Genomic DNA, 14,225 nt, shown 5'->3' with positions numbered 1-14,225 from the left:
CTGTCTTCAAAGAAGCCTGCAGCATAGCATCTTCCAAATTCCCTTTCTCTTTCACTGTCTCACACTCCCCTATCCCTCACACCCATGCCTGTCCCACATCCCCACAACACTCCTCACAGATGGAGCCATCACCAGGGAGTGGTTCCTGGGACACCAGGATTTTCACCCCCTTTCCCTTGTTCAGTGAGTAAATTGGTCTTCCCTCTCCTTGCTGAGGACAGCATTCCCGTCATCCACTCTTATCCTAATGTCCATCTCAGGCCTGCGCACACTAGATTCTCAATAAATAAAGAAGAGTCCGGAGAATGAATGAAGAATCCCTTTAAAGAAAATGCCTGGAAGATACCATTCTAGCTGAGAAGCATTCACGCCCTCATTAGCTGTGGTTGTTCAGCTCTCCTGGCATGATGAAGTCCCTGTGATGGGACCTCTGTTCCTCACCTTCATCAAGGGGGTTGGGAGAAACCTTTGGAAGAAGACAAAGGCTTTAGTCTGTGGGGAAATTCCAGCCTGGATTTTTAACATTCACATTCCAGATGGTATAACCTGATGCTGAAGGGGCTGGGGAAGGGGCCGGAGAAGGGGGCTGGCTATAGGAGGCAGGGCAGTGTCACAGGAGACCTTTGTGAGCAGACACACACGGGGGAACCCCGGGACCACTGGCATCCAGGGCAGGGTCTAGCCTCTCTGCCGGGGGAGCTGAGTCAGGCTGTGCTCTATGCACTTCTTAATGAACTTGTGCCTCGCTTTGAGTAACAAAATTAACAGCCACCAGGTTAATTCAGCAAAGCTTTCCTGAGCATCCGCTCTGCCCAGCTGGGTGCTGGGTGCTGACAAGCCAAGATGCAGAAGGCGCACATGGCGCGTGGGAAGACAGACAGGATCCGCTCAGCAGGATGTCTGGTGCTCAGGGTGCAGAGGGTGCTTCTGATTTGCCCAAGGAGCCCCATCAACAACAACACACGTGTCCAGGGTGGAACCAGACAGGGTCTCCCTGCGATACATTTATCTCACCATCAAGCGCGCAGAAACGCCTGTTTGCCAGCACAGCGACGTCTCCTTGATCGGACGGTCCAAGGACTTGTTTTGCTGCATGGGTTTGTTTTTCTTCCCTGTCCTGAGTTTAAAGCTCCTTCGATGAGCACGTCCAGAAGCCCTGGGGCGTTTCAAAGCAGACTGGAATTCCCGTCTGGGGCTGGTTTGTCTGCCAGGGACGCCCACACCCCAGGCCCCACCATGGAGGGAGTGAGGAGACCCCTTCATTCAGAAGGAAAACACATCTGTGTTTTCCACTTGGACCTCCAGAACACACACAGTTCTGCCCAGTCTGAGAGGGCACCCAAGAGGCAGTCCCCAGGCCCTCTCACTTAAAGTGTTTAGAGAACAGGCTCTAAACCAAACAGGAAGGGAAAGCTGTGATCCCTGCCTGGGGCTTGAACACAGAAAAGTAGCAAAATAGAACGTCAGGGTGGGAAAGGACCTCCAACTGCCCCAGGAGGTGCTGCTCTGTTTATGGACAGAGGATGGGCACCAGGGTCAGGAAGTGATTTTTCAGGGCAAACAGAGACAAGGACGGGCTGGAGCTGGACTTTCATCCCTGCTGTTGATCCTCGATGCCGCCCCACATCCAGGACACCATCCTCCTTTCCCTTAACCCTCTGGTCCTCCCCATGGGTCGTTTTCTTCCGGGAATGTGTGCCCAACTGACCCCTCTTTTGCACCCCCTGCAGTGAGACAGGCTTTGGAGACAGGCAAACACAGGTCTACAGCTTTGTCTCTCCTTATTGACTTTGTGACCTCAGATAGTTTCATTGTCCCTGAGACCCTCAGTTTTTCCATCTGGGAAATGGGAATAACCCCACCCACTTTACTGACTTTCTGTAAGGTTCGTGACATTTGTGACAACCTCTGTGTAGTGGTATAAATTAGATGCCTCATGCTGGTGCATATTCGATGCTCGGGGTTAAAGAAGAACCTTCTTCTCCTTTGACAGCTCCTTCTCCCAGCTTGTTCCTTGGTCTTGGGCAGCCCAAGAGCTCAGTCCCTGACAGCAAGAATCCTGCTCCTCCCCAGTTCCACACTGTGGGGTGGGAGAATGGGAAACAGGTAAAGCACAGAGCCTCATGGGATCCATTTGCCTCAAGCTTTACGACCTTGGGCATATTGCTGGAACTCTGTGAGCCTCGATTTTCCCACCTGGAAAATGGGACTGTTTTCTGTCCCTGCCTCCCAGGGACGCTTGTAGGAAACGAGACAGTGACATTAGCTCCGGCTGTGATAATAGCTCAGCATCTTTTATTCCTCACCACGCTCTTATCATCCCTAGTTAAGAAGAGAGAAGAGTTAAGAAACTTGCCCAAGATCATCAAAGAAGCTGGTGACCACTCGATCCACTGAGCACCTAAGCGCAGCGCTTACTCCTTTAACCGGTACCCACGCTCCTATGTTTACAGGAGAGCAGCCTGCAGAGCATCATTGCTAAAAGAGACATATTTAGGGGACTTCCCTACTGGTCCAGTGGCTAAGACTCTGTGCTCCCAATGCAGGGGGCCCAGGTTCGATCCCCGGTCAGGGAACTAGATCTTGCATGCCACAACTAAGACCTGGTGCAGTCAAGTGAACAAAAGAGAGAGAGACATTTGGAGAACCCACCCTTTCCAAGGGTCTGCTCTGTACCGGGGCTTGTGCCAGGAGCCTGACGTGGACCAGCCTGGGGGATGCTCCCACACCCCTACCTCAGATACTAGCATGAGCCCATCTTCCAGATGCAGAGATGCAGCTGCTCAGAGGGCAGCTGGCCAGTCAGTGGTGGGTGGATAGTGATACCCAGCTGCCTGATCCCAAGTTCTGGATCACTGATGCTCAATCCATCACTTCTGGTCCCTTAGCCCCATTCCATCCAGTTCTGCTCCAAGAGATCAGTCAGTTTAAAAAACAAAACAGTCCCCATTCTAACTGAAAGGGTTGACTGCCCCAGCGTTGAACCACCCACTCATCCATCCTGTCTCTCTCTCGTCCTCCCTTCATCTACCAGTCCTGCCACTTCAGGAAGAGCGCCTGCCAAGAGAGAAAATTCTATTGCACGTTGTGTGAGAGAAAGACCCCACTTCCCTTCCAAGTGTCCGGCACCCCAGCCCAGACAGCCTCTTCTCTCAACAGGGGTGGTGGGGGCTTCAGGTCTGAAAGGCTCCAGTGTCCCCCAGCCAGGTGGGCGTGGCCTTGGCCTTGGCTGGGCCCCACAGGAAACAGAGGAGTCGCGGAGGACCACCCCCAGACCTCTGCTTAAAAGGGAGGCTGGCCTGGGCTGCAGTCAGGCCGCCTTTGCACCATGACACCCCAGGTGTTCCCCCTGCTGCTGCTGCTGCTGCTCCTGGCTGGGCTCCCCACCACACGGCCGACTCCCCCGACCTGCTACTCTCGGATGCTGGCCCTGAGCCGGGAGATCACCTCTGACTTCCAGAGCCTGCAGGCCACCGAGCCCTCGGTGAGTGCCCTCAGCCCCCACCTGAATGAGGATGGGAGGTCCATGCAGACCCAGTTCTCAAAAATTTGCCTTTGGACTGGGGGCTAGAGGGGGACCGGGGGTGGGGGGGAAATGCTCTTTTCCTTTTCCAGTCAATGTTAATTCCCAGGGTATTTGTGCTTTATTCCCGTCCTATTAAATGTCCATCGTTTGTGCTTCCTCTTTACTACAAAGAAAATGCAATCCAAGACATCAAAACTTTTGTTTATAACTAGTTGACTCAATGGACATGAGTGTGAACAAACTCAGGGAGATAGTGAAGGACAGGGAAGCCTGGCGTGCTGCAATTCATGGGGTCCCAAAGAGTCGGGCGCGACGTAGCGACTGAAGAGCAACAAGCTAGCAAATATCAGAGCATCTGTTTTAAAATCTAAAGAGAGACAGACAGAGAGAGAGAGGAGAAAAGTTCCCATAGAGTGTAGAACCCCAACTTAAGGAGGGCCAAGGAGTTCAGCTTGTTTATTCTCCCCACTAACCAGTAGGAGCTGATGGGGTGACTCCTGAACCGGCCCCACCTCTCACCTGCCATGGGACCTGAGCAAATTATCCAGCCGAATCAGAGAATCTCAGCATCCTGAGCTGTGAGATGCACTTTGGGCAGCTGGAGGGTTGCAAACTGGAATGCAGACACAGTCTGCCCAGTGTAAACAACCCTGGACTTCAGCCACTGTTCTCACTGCTCTGTTAAGCGGAAGACGCAGGGGCTTGGAACCCAGAGTCTCTAAGGGGCCACCCAGAGCTAAAATCTGGCCTCCTGACCACTCTTCCAGCATAGATACAAACTGAATTAAACTTCAAAGCTCTGGCAAAATTTAAAAGTGTCCCTTCACCACTTGTGAACCCTTCACATAAGATGCACTGTTCTCAGATGTGGGGCTTATGGTACCTTGACACCTCCTTCGTGTTTTCTTTTTGAAAGTTAAATAATGCGTATTTTTTCGTAAGTTATGAAGCTCATACAGCTTGAAAACAGTTGGAAAAGGCACAAGACAAAGAAGAAAATAAATATTACTGCAATCCTACCACCTAGAGGTGACCTGCTGCCATCACATTCAGAGGATAGGATTTCAGTTCTTGATCTGTGCATAGGTATCCAATCCAAGTGTGTGTGTGTGTGTATAGACAAATCGAAACAAACAGCACAGCAGTTCTGCAATTTACTTTCTAACAATGCCGTCAAAATAATATTCCTTTGAAACAGCACTTGGTTGTACTGAAGCGCCCTAATTTATCCACAGATTCCTTGCTATTAGATGTGTCGAGCACTGGTGCATAGAGCGTGCATGTATGCTAAGTCTCTTCAGTCGTGTCCGACTCTTTGCGACCCCACGGACTATAGCCCACCAGGCTCCTCTGTCCATGGGATTCTCCAGGCAAGAATACTAGAGTGGGTTGCCGTGCCCTTCTCCAGGGGATCTTCCCAACCCTGGAATCGAACACTCGTCTCTTACATCTCCTGCATTAGCAGGCAGATTCTTTATCACAAGTGCCACCTGGGAAGCCCAAATACGTAGAGCAATCATCTTTAAAAAAAAAAAAAAACATGATTTTAAAACTTAAAATGCATAGATTCAGAGCTGGAAGGAAGTGGAGAGATTATGTGTTCTAACTCTCTAGCCTCACAACTGGGAAACTGAGTCACCAAAAAGAAGGAGATCTATCCCCGGCAACAGGGAATTTACTGGTTGGAAAAGACCAGAATCTGGGTTTTCGGGTTTCGGGCCAGCACAGAAGCAAAACTAAAACAGAGTGATATAAAAGTATAACTATATATACGGCTTTCTATTCCTATAGCATACGTTACATGTACTACTATATCTAGATTACAGTTATGCGTGCATGCATGTTCAGTCACTAAGCCATGTCTAATTCTTTTGCTACCCCGTGGACTGTAGCTTGCCAGGCTCCTTTGTCCATGAGATTCTCCAGGCAAGAATCCTGGAGTGGGTGGCCATTTCCTTCTCCAGGGGATCTTCCCAACCCAGGGATCAAACCTGCGTCTCCTGCCTCTCCTGCATTGGCAAGGTGGTTCTTTAGCACTGAGCCACCTGGGAAGCCCCCAGACTATATATATAGAACTGTATATATATAGTTATAACTGTATATATACATGTTCTATGTGTATATATATATATATATACACTTACATATTTATATACATCTCCCTCTCTCTACACGCATATATGAAACAGTTCCCTAACTCATAGTATATGACATAAAGTTTGCATTCTAAATTCTAGAAGAGCAGTTGACCCTGGGGGAATGTGGCAGACAGCACAAGAGTGTATGTGCATGTCGGCATCAAGGAAGTCCCTGGGGACCTGGGGCTGGGCCAGCTGCCTGGGGGCTGACAGAGACTTCTGTGACAGGGGTGTGTCCCTGTGGGCATCCCAGAAAGCCACTTCCCTTTCCACAGGAGGCGTGTGTGAGATACCTGCCCAGGCTGTATCTGGATATACACGTAAGAGCGGTCTGCCTGCCGCAGGGGGTTGGGGGGCAGGGTGGGGGGTCGGGAGACATCCGGTGAAGAAGGACCAGCCGGCCCCAGCTCCTGGCCCTCTGACTACTGACTTCTCCCACGAGACCCCTCCCTGTCATCCACTCGCAGAATTACTGCGTGTTGGCCAAGCTGCGGGACTTTGTGGCATCACCCCACTGCTGGAAGCTGGCCCAGGTGGACGCTTTGAAGGACAAAGTGCGGAAGCTGTACACCATCATGAACTCCTTCTGCAGGAGAGTGAGTGACGCGTTGAACATTCTTTTCCTACTTGTTATGGGTCAAGAAATTAAGAGACGGGTTAGAGGAACAGGGGAATCAGGAGGAGAAAGAGAAAAGCTTATGGGGTGCTTCCAGTTCACAAAGCCCTTCCTCAACCCCGTTGCTCTTGCCAAGTGCTGGGGACTCTGGACAAGGCTCCCCACCTCCACCAGCCCCACCTGCAGCACCCAGGACCATATGAAAATCGTATAGAACAGATTCTGCCGGCAGTCAAATGGGGTGGGATGAGAACTGCGGAATTCTGAGAACTCCCGCGCCCTGGAGAGCCAGTTAGAGGAGACTTTCTAGGGGAGAGGCTTTGGGTGTGCTCTGTGATGGGAAGAGTCCACATCAGAGGGGAAGAAGACAGGAAGAGCAGAGAATCAGCAATGGTTAGATGTAGAAAGTTGGGTCATGTGGTCTTAGGGGCACAAGCTTCAGCATCAGGCAGACCTGAGCCCCTGTCTTCATAATAATTAAGGATATTATGTTGGTAGGATAATAATACCTACACCCTGACCATGTGTGTGCTGGGCGCTGCAGTAACTCCTTGGTAATAAGATCTCTAGCAAGGCGAGTAAACATATAAAGAAGGTAACTACACATAGAATGCCGAGCACCAGGCCTGACCCAGGAAACTTTAGTACTCAGCTATTAAGATTTCTAGCTTTAAGTTTTATTAAGATTTGTTTAGGCTTGATCCCTGGTCAGGGAACTAGATCCCACACACCACAAAGAAGACTTGGCATGGCCAAAAGAATAAAAATAAATACATATTTTTAAAAGATGTATTTGTTACTTTGCATCGGGGATGAGACATGCATTTCCTACTCCACCACTTCCCTCTTCATTCCTCTCTCTGCTTGGTGGTGCTGGGGAGAGATGAGGAAAACATAATTGTAATACAATCTGAGAATGCTACTATTGACTCTGAAGTGTTTGAGGGTGAGACCTACTGCTGTTACTCCTGGTATCCCCAATGCCTGGCCCCAGAGTTGTTGCTCTTTACCCATCTATCCATCCATCTGGTCAACCAACACACACACGTGAATTCAATAACAAAGGAATATGAGATTCAATGGGTGAAGTTTTCACACAAAGGGGAACAACTGAACAGCCTTTGAGGATAAGCAGGAGCCCTATTGCTGTGCATGAGTTCTGTGGCCACCTTTAGTGATGTTCCTGTTTATTGCACATCTTTTTCAGGATTTGGTGTTCCTGACGGATGACTGCAATGCGTTAGAATACCCAGTCCTAGTAACCACAGTCCTCCCAGATCATCAGAGCTAAGGCAGCTCAGACCAGAGACAGAACCTGGGCGAATGAAGTTATGTCAGCTGCCCAGACACAACAGGCTAAAGCCGTGGCCCCCATAGCTCTCCTTGAAACTGTCACGAGTTTGTCTTCACCTTCTGAAAACCACAGCTTGTGCTCCCTAACCCTTGGAGTCAATTCTGAACATAATTAGAAGCTTTGCTTCTCATTCCCCCTGTTTTTGTCTTGCCAGGATGGTTAGATATACAAGCATGTTGATTTGGTCACTGAGAAGAAAAGGGCAAATCAGCTTCTCTCATATGAACGGTCAGCTTGCAAACAAGCAAAACAGTATGTTTGTAGTACTACTTCAATGGCGTGGTGGTGCCATTTTTCTCTCTTGATAGAAACCAACTTACATTTAACCATGCTTCTATTTTATACCTTCTCCAACTACAAATGTTCCTTACAGTTAGCTTTCATTTTTTAGAAGAAATTTCACTGCCTGTAAGATGTATTTGTAAGGTTTGTAATGACGTAGTGCTGACGGGAACCACTCTTTCATTGAAAGGTGATGAAAATCAAATAAAGACTATCATTACAGTGAGAAACACGTGTCCTGCTGTACTCCATCCAAGGTGGGTGTCAGGGTGTTTATTTCCTGCCCTTTCTGCAAGTCGCTGCTTTTAGCAAGATACGTCTTTCTGCCTCTTTCCATCGAGCATAGGTATTTCTTGGTCTGTTTCAAGCCACTTGTGTAAATCTGTTTTCAAAGTATCAGAAGATGTTGCAGTTTATGTTTGAGGAAGACTGTATCCTGCATTGTATCCATGGCAGTGCGGTACCTGACATTTCACAAACATCGGTTCAGGGAGGTTTCATCACAAACCTAGACATGGGCATCATAGGAGGCTGGGGCTCGTGTTGGTTAGGTAACTTGCCCAAGGTCAGCAGCTGGTAAGTGGGGATTCTGGATTGAACTCAGGGGCTCTAAAGCCCACACTCTCCCCAGTGACGCAGGCTGGTTTTCTGCAGGTGAAGGATGCTTGCTTAATAAATTCATGAAATCAACAGTATCATCGTGGTTAAGTAACTGGATTGCTGAAACGGTTTCCATATATTGATTTTTTAAAAGCTCACATACCACACCAGGGGTCTTTTTGTTTTCTCTCCTTTCTTTTGTACATGTGGGCCATACTTTCCTTTCCTGGTCTTTCGTGTCTCTGACTTAGGTGATCTATGAGAATGGTTTAGCAGGCTATGCTTTTCCATTTAGAAGCACAAGCGCAGAGAATAACTGTCCTAGTGTCCCAAGGCTGCTGTAACAGGGTACCACAGACTGGGGCCTAAATAGGAGAAATGCATTGTCTGATAGTCCTGGAGGCTAGAGGTTCCTAAATCTAGTGTTGGCAGGGTCCTCCTCTCCCTGAAGGCTTTAGGATAGAGGGTCCTTCCTTGTCTCTTCCTGTCTTCTCGTGGTTTCTGGCAGCCCTTGGCATTTCTTGGCCTGTAGACACATCAGTTCAATCTCTGCCCCCGTCAACACGTGCTGTGTATCCTGCGTCTGTGTCTCTGTGTCCAAAATCCCCTCTTCCTGAAGTAAATTTTCTCTGTTTGCAGATGACATGATCATAAATACAGAAAATGCTAAACACCTCATCAAAGAAAACCTGTTAAAATTAATAAGTGAATTCAGTGAAGTTACAGGAGAGAAAATCAATATATGAAAATCAGTTGCATTTCTACACACTAACAACAAACTTTCAGAAAGGGAAATTTTTAAAAATCCCATTTATAATAGTATCAAAAAATATAAAATGCATATGAATTAATTTAACCAAGAAGGTAAAAGACCTGTACACTGAAAACAATAAGAACTGATGAAGGAAATGGAGGAAGACACTAATAAATGAAAAGTTATCTCATTTTCATGGATTGGAAGAATTAACACCATTAAAACAAAAATCTTGTCCATACACCCAAAGTGATCTGCAGATTCAAGACAATCCCTATCAAAACTCCACTGGCATTTTTCACAGAAACAGAAAAGGCAACACTATCATAAAAGTCATATGGAACTACAAGCCATATGTAGTTTGGCTTGTTTTCTCAAGCCAAAACAATCTTGAGAAAGAACAAAGCTCAAAGCATCACCCAACCTAATTTCAAATTATACTAAAAGCTATAGTCAAAACAGTATGGTACAGGAGGAAGACGCGGTCGCGGCTGCAGCGGACTTGTGTGCCGCCTGCTCCTGCTCCTGACTCACCGCTGTTCGCTCTCGCCGAGGAACAAGTCGGTCAGGAAGCCACGCCGCAGCCAGAAAAAAAAAACAGTATGGTACAGGCACATGGGTCAGAACACATAGAACCGTGGAAGAGAATGGAAAGCCCAGATATACACCCATGCATAACTTTGACAGGGTCACCAAGAATACATTGTAGGGAAAAGACAGTCTCTTCAATAAATGGTGCTGGGAAAATTGGTCACAAGGAAAGGATGAGACTAGACCCCTATCTTACACTACACACGAAAATAGATCAAAAACTGAAGTGTAAGACCTGAAATCATACAACTACTGGAAGAAAACACAGGGGAAAAGCTCCCTAACATTGGTCTCAGCAACGATTTTTTGGTTATCGCACTTAAAGCACAGGTATGGGTTTCCCTGGTGGCTCAGATGGTAACAAATCTGCCTGCCATGCAGCAGACTTGGGTTCGATCCCTGGGTCAGGAAGATCCCCTGGAGGAAGGCATGGCAACCCACTCCAGTATTCTTGTCTGGAGAATGCTATGGACAGAGGAGTCTGGAAGGCTACAGTCCATAGGGTCCCTCAGAGTTGAACACGACTAAAGCAATCTAGCATGCGTGCAACAAGAGCAAAGTAAACAAGTCATGCTATATCAAACTTAGAAGCTTCTGCACAACAAAGGAAGCCAGCAGCAAAATGAAAGGGAAACTTACGAATGAAAGAAAATCCTTGCAAGCCACATATTTGATAAGGAGCTAATACCCAGAGTATATAAGAAAATTTTCAACTCATAGCAAAAAGTTCCAAGTAATGGCTCAGCTGGTAAAGAATCCTCCTGCAATGAGGGAGACCTGGGTTCGATCCTTTGGTTGAGAAGATCCCCTGGAGGAGGGAAAGGCTCCCCACTCCAGTATTCTGGCCTGGAGAATTCCATGGACTATAGTCCATGGGGTCGCAGAGGTCGGACACAACTGAGCGACCTTCACTTTCACTTTCAATCTTATTTTTAAAGGGGCAAAAGATCATCTGAATGATGATCATTTCTCATCATGCATCATGAGAGAAATGGAAATCAAAACCGTTTGGTGGTTTTTGATGAAGCACCACCTCACATCTGTTAGGGTGGGTTTTATAAAAATGACGACAGATAACAAGCTTTGCAAGGATGCAGAGAAAAGAGAATCCTTGAACACAGTCGGCAGGAGTGTAGATTGGTACAGTCATTATGGAAAACAGTATGGAGGGTCTTCAAAAAATTAAAAATAGAACTACTATGTGATCCAGCAATCCTACTTCTGAGGATATCTCTGAAAGAAAGAAAATTAGGAACCCAAAGAGATATCTGCACACCCACCTTCGCTGAAATATTACTCACAAAAGCCAAGATATGGTAACAATCAAAATGTTCATTGATGGATGAACAGATAAAGAATTTTATGGCTATATATAATGGATTATTATTAAGCCACAAGAAAGAAGGAAATCCTGCCATTTGCAACAATATGCATGAACTGAGAGGACATTATGCTAAGTGAAATTAGCCAGTCAGAGACAAATATTGTAGAATTTTATATATGGAACCTGAAAAAAAAAAAAAAGTTGAACTCATAAAAACAGTGGAATGCTCATTACCAGGCCCTGGGGAGTGGGGAAGATGGTGCGATACTGGTCAAAGGACAGAAAACTTCAGTTATAAGAGAATAATCTCTGAGAATGTCATGTACAGCATGGAGACTGTAGTTAATAATTGTGCTGTGGACTTGAAATTTGGTAGCAGATTTGGTCATTCTAAGCGTTCCTCACCATACACAAGTGAAATAAGTAACTATGGGAAATGATAGATGTGATCATTAACTAGACTATAGGAGTTCTTTCACCAAGTATAACTTCCATCAGATCATCACCCTGTAGATTTTAAATATAGACAGTTTTATCTGAAAATCATACCTCTATAAAGCCAAAAAAAAAAGCAAAAGAAACAAAAATGTCCTCTTCTTATGAGAGGGTAACAGGCAGGAAGGCCAGGGTTCTCCAAATGGAGGAAATAGCCTGCAAGTGTCAGACATTTTTATCTCTCTTAAGCGGCAGGAGGAAACAAACTAGCAATATTTTTTCCTTCTCTATACAAATTTAAAGGGAGGTTTCTCTTAAAATACTGTGTGGCCATAATGACACCTGGTTTCGCCTCAAGTTAGCTATTCTCGAGCCTAGAGATAACCAATGCCTTTTTCTTATGGAAATGCTTGTCTTAAGCTATGCTAATATGCTATGCCTTTACCCCAAACTCTGTCTCCAAGTCGGTTCCGCCTCTTGGCCCAGAACCTACTTGACAAACCAGTATGTTACACTCAGATATTGTTCCCCTAATCTATGTAAATGAAACTATTTGTATAGTGGTCTGCCCTTCTTCAAGATTCAAGTTAATCATTTTATGGCCCAGGATAAACCATTTGGCGCCAAGACTATCCCAAAATGCATCTTATGGGTGAGGGGCCTGGTGCCATTCTGAATTTTAAGACATTCCTTTCTTTCATTAACAGACTGCTAGTGACTATATAACATCCAGCTGAAGACTAGCAGGCGGGTACTCTTTCTGCCCCCTTCTGATGCCTATGTCAGAAGCTTTCTCTATCTCCTTTATACTTCAATAAAACTTTATTACACAAAAGCTCTGAGCGATCAAGCCTCGTCTCTGGCCCCAGATTGAATTCTTCTCCTCCGGGGGCCAAGAATCCCGGTGTATTCGCGTGATTCAACAACAACCTTTCACTTACAAGGATGCCAATTATTAGTTTAGGATAAACTGTCCTATTTCCAAATAAGGTCCCATTCATAGATCTGAGGGGTTAGGATGTCAGGGTGTCTTCTGGGGAGACAAAATTCAACCCACAATAGTCAGTCTTTCAACTGATAATGTTGTCACAAAGGACAATTATGCAGCAAACTAACCCTTTGTTACCACCATCTACCACTTCCTGCCAGAGGCTAAACGTGGGTGCCAGGCACCCACACACACTAGCCCACTGAACCTTCACAATGATGCTGCTGCAGGTTGGGTGTTCTCAAACCCAATTTACAATGTAAGACATGCCCTTGGGGTCAAAGGTTAAGTGATTTTCCCAGACAGCTGATAAAGAGTGGCAAAGAGATTCCAGATAAATAGGCACTAGAAGTGTTCATTTCACAGCTCTGTGAGTGAGTGAAAGTCACTCAGTCGTGTCTAACTCATTGCGACCCCATGGAGTTCTCCAGGCCAGAATACTGGAGTGGGTTGCCATTCACTTCTCCAAGGGATCTTCCCAAGCCAGGGATAGAACCTAGGTTTCCCATACTGCAGGCAGATTCTTTACCAGCTGAGCCACCAGGGAAGCCCACAGCTCTGCTAAGTCTTAGCTAATTCTAGGTAGCATAGTAAACTAGTGAAAACAAAGACTAATTTACACATTCCAGGCATTTACTTGTTTGTTCATTTCTTCCATACTAACTGAGTGCTTACTATGAACTCAGCAAATACTGAGATGCAAAGTAAAGAATTCTTCTTTTTTAGCAGAGAGGGCATATGCAAAACCAAAGACATTACAAATAAGGCTCCCTGAGATGAGGCAGAAAGGTTTCTTAGAGGATTCAGAATTTGAACAAGGTCTTTAGACATAACTAGGAACTTGATGAGATGAAAAGGAGGCAGAAGATAGAGTGGATCCAAAGGCATGGAGACTGAAGTGAATGGTGGCGTAGTTGGAAATCGGGAAGTGGAATTGAGAATGTAGTAGGGTCAGAATGGTGTGGGTCACGGGAGGCTGCCAGGGACATTCAGGCAGAGCATGTCTGTCATCACCCTAGTTGTGGAATAATCAGGGTCACATAAAGAAGAATCCTTTTCTGGGCAGAAAGATTGGGACCTAATGATAGGAAGTTATCAATTTCTGAAAGTCCCTTGGCTTTGAATTTCAAAACTAACAAAATGGGGACACGACTCCTCCACTGTGAACCAGCCCATTGCCAAGCCAGATGTTTGGGCACCAGCCTGGGCTCTTTCTCCTTCTTTCTCTGTTGGGTGTGTTAGTCACTTAGTCATGTCCAGCTCTGTGTGACCCAACACAGACTGTACCCCACCAGTTCTCCTTTGTCCATGGAGTTTTCAAGGCAAGAACACTGGAGTGGGTAACCATTCCCTCCTCCAAAGGATCTTCCTGACCCAGCGATCAAACCGGGGTCTCCTGCATTGCAGTCAGATTCTTTACTGTCTGAGCCACCAAAAAAGCCCTTGTTTCTCTATAGCCAACAGGTCAATCCCATCTTCTCTGCATCTGTTGACTTCTCCAATTTCACCATCTCAATATTAGTTCAGAACCTTCTCAGAACATGGCATCCAACCTTTGTCCCTCTCATGGAGGATGGAGCTAATGGTTGGGAACTGTAAAGTTATAGGATGCTTTGC

The 14,225-nt window shown here is 46.4% G+C and overlaps 1 protein-coding gene across 1 annotated transcript; it reads left to right on the top strand.

Annotated features, from left to right (window-relative positions):
- The first annotated feature begins 740 nt into the window (after nucleotides 1-740).
- On the top strand, nucleotides 741-8,146 carry CYTL1 (cytokine like 1). The gene is made up of 4 exons (XM_086407502.1): nucleotides 741-3,484; nucleotides 5,940-5,984; nucleotides 6,132-6,260; nucleotides 7,488-8,146. The coding sequence occupies exons 1-4, from the start codon at nucleotides 3,329-3,331 to the stop codon at nucleotides 7,569-7,571; spliced, it is 414 nt and encodes a 137-aa protein (XP_086263628.1). The 5' UTR covers nucleotides 741-3,328; the 3' UTR covers nucleotides 7,572-8,146.
- Nucleotides 8,147-14,225: the final 6,079 nt, after the last annotated feature.

Source organism: Bos grunniens, chromosome 6, assembly GCF_055505025.1.
Source record: "Bos grunniens cultivar Pamir isolate PY7600 chromosome 6, Bosgru_T2T1.0, whole genome shotgun sequence".
Lineage (NCBI taxonomy): Eukaryota > Metazoa > Chordata > Mammalia > Artiodactyla > Bovidae > Bos > Bos grunniens.
The sequence above is the reverse complement of the archived record's forward strand: the minus strand, read 5'-3'. Positions and strand labels throughout refer to the sequence as shown.

Bases quoted from the DNA above. Each gene is read 5' to 3' on its own strand.
- CYTL1 (XM_086407502.1), top strand. From the start codon at position 3,329: ATGACACCCCAGGTGTTCCCCCTGCTGCTGCTGCTGCTGCTCCTGGCT. The intron at 3,485-5,939 runs GTGAGTGCCCTC...CCCTTTCCACAG, and splicing joins TGCAGGCCACCGAGCCCTCG to GAGGCGTGTGTGAGATACCT. The intron at 6,261-7,487 runs GTGAGTGACGCG...CATCTTTTTCAG, and splicing joins TGAACTCCTTCTGCAGGAGA to GATTTGGTGTTCCTGACGGA.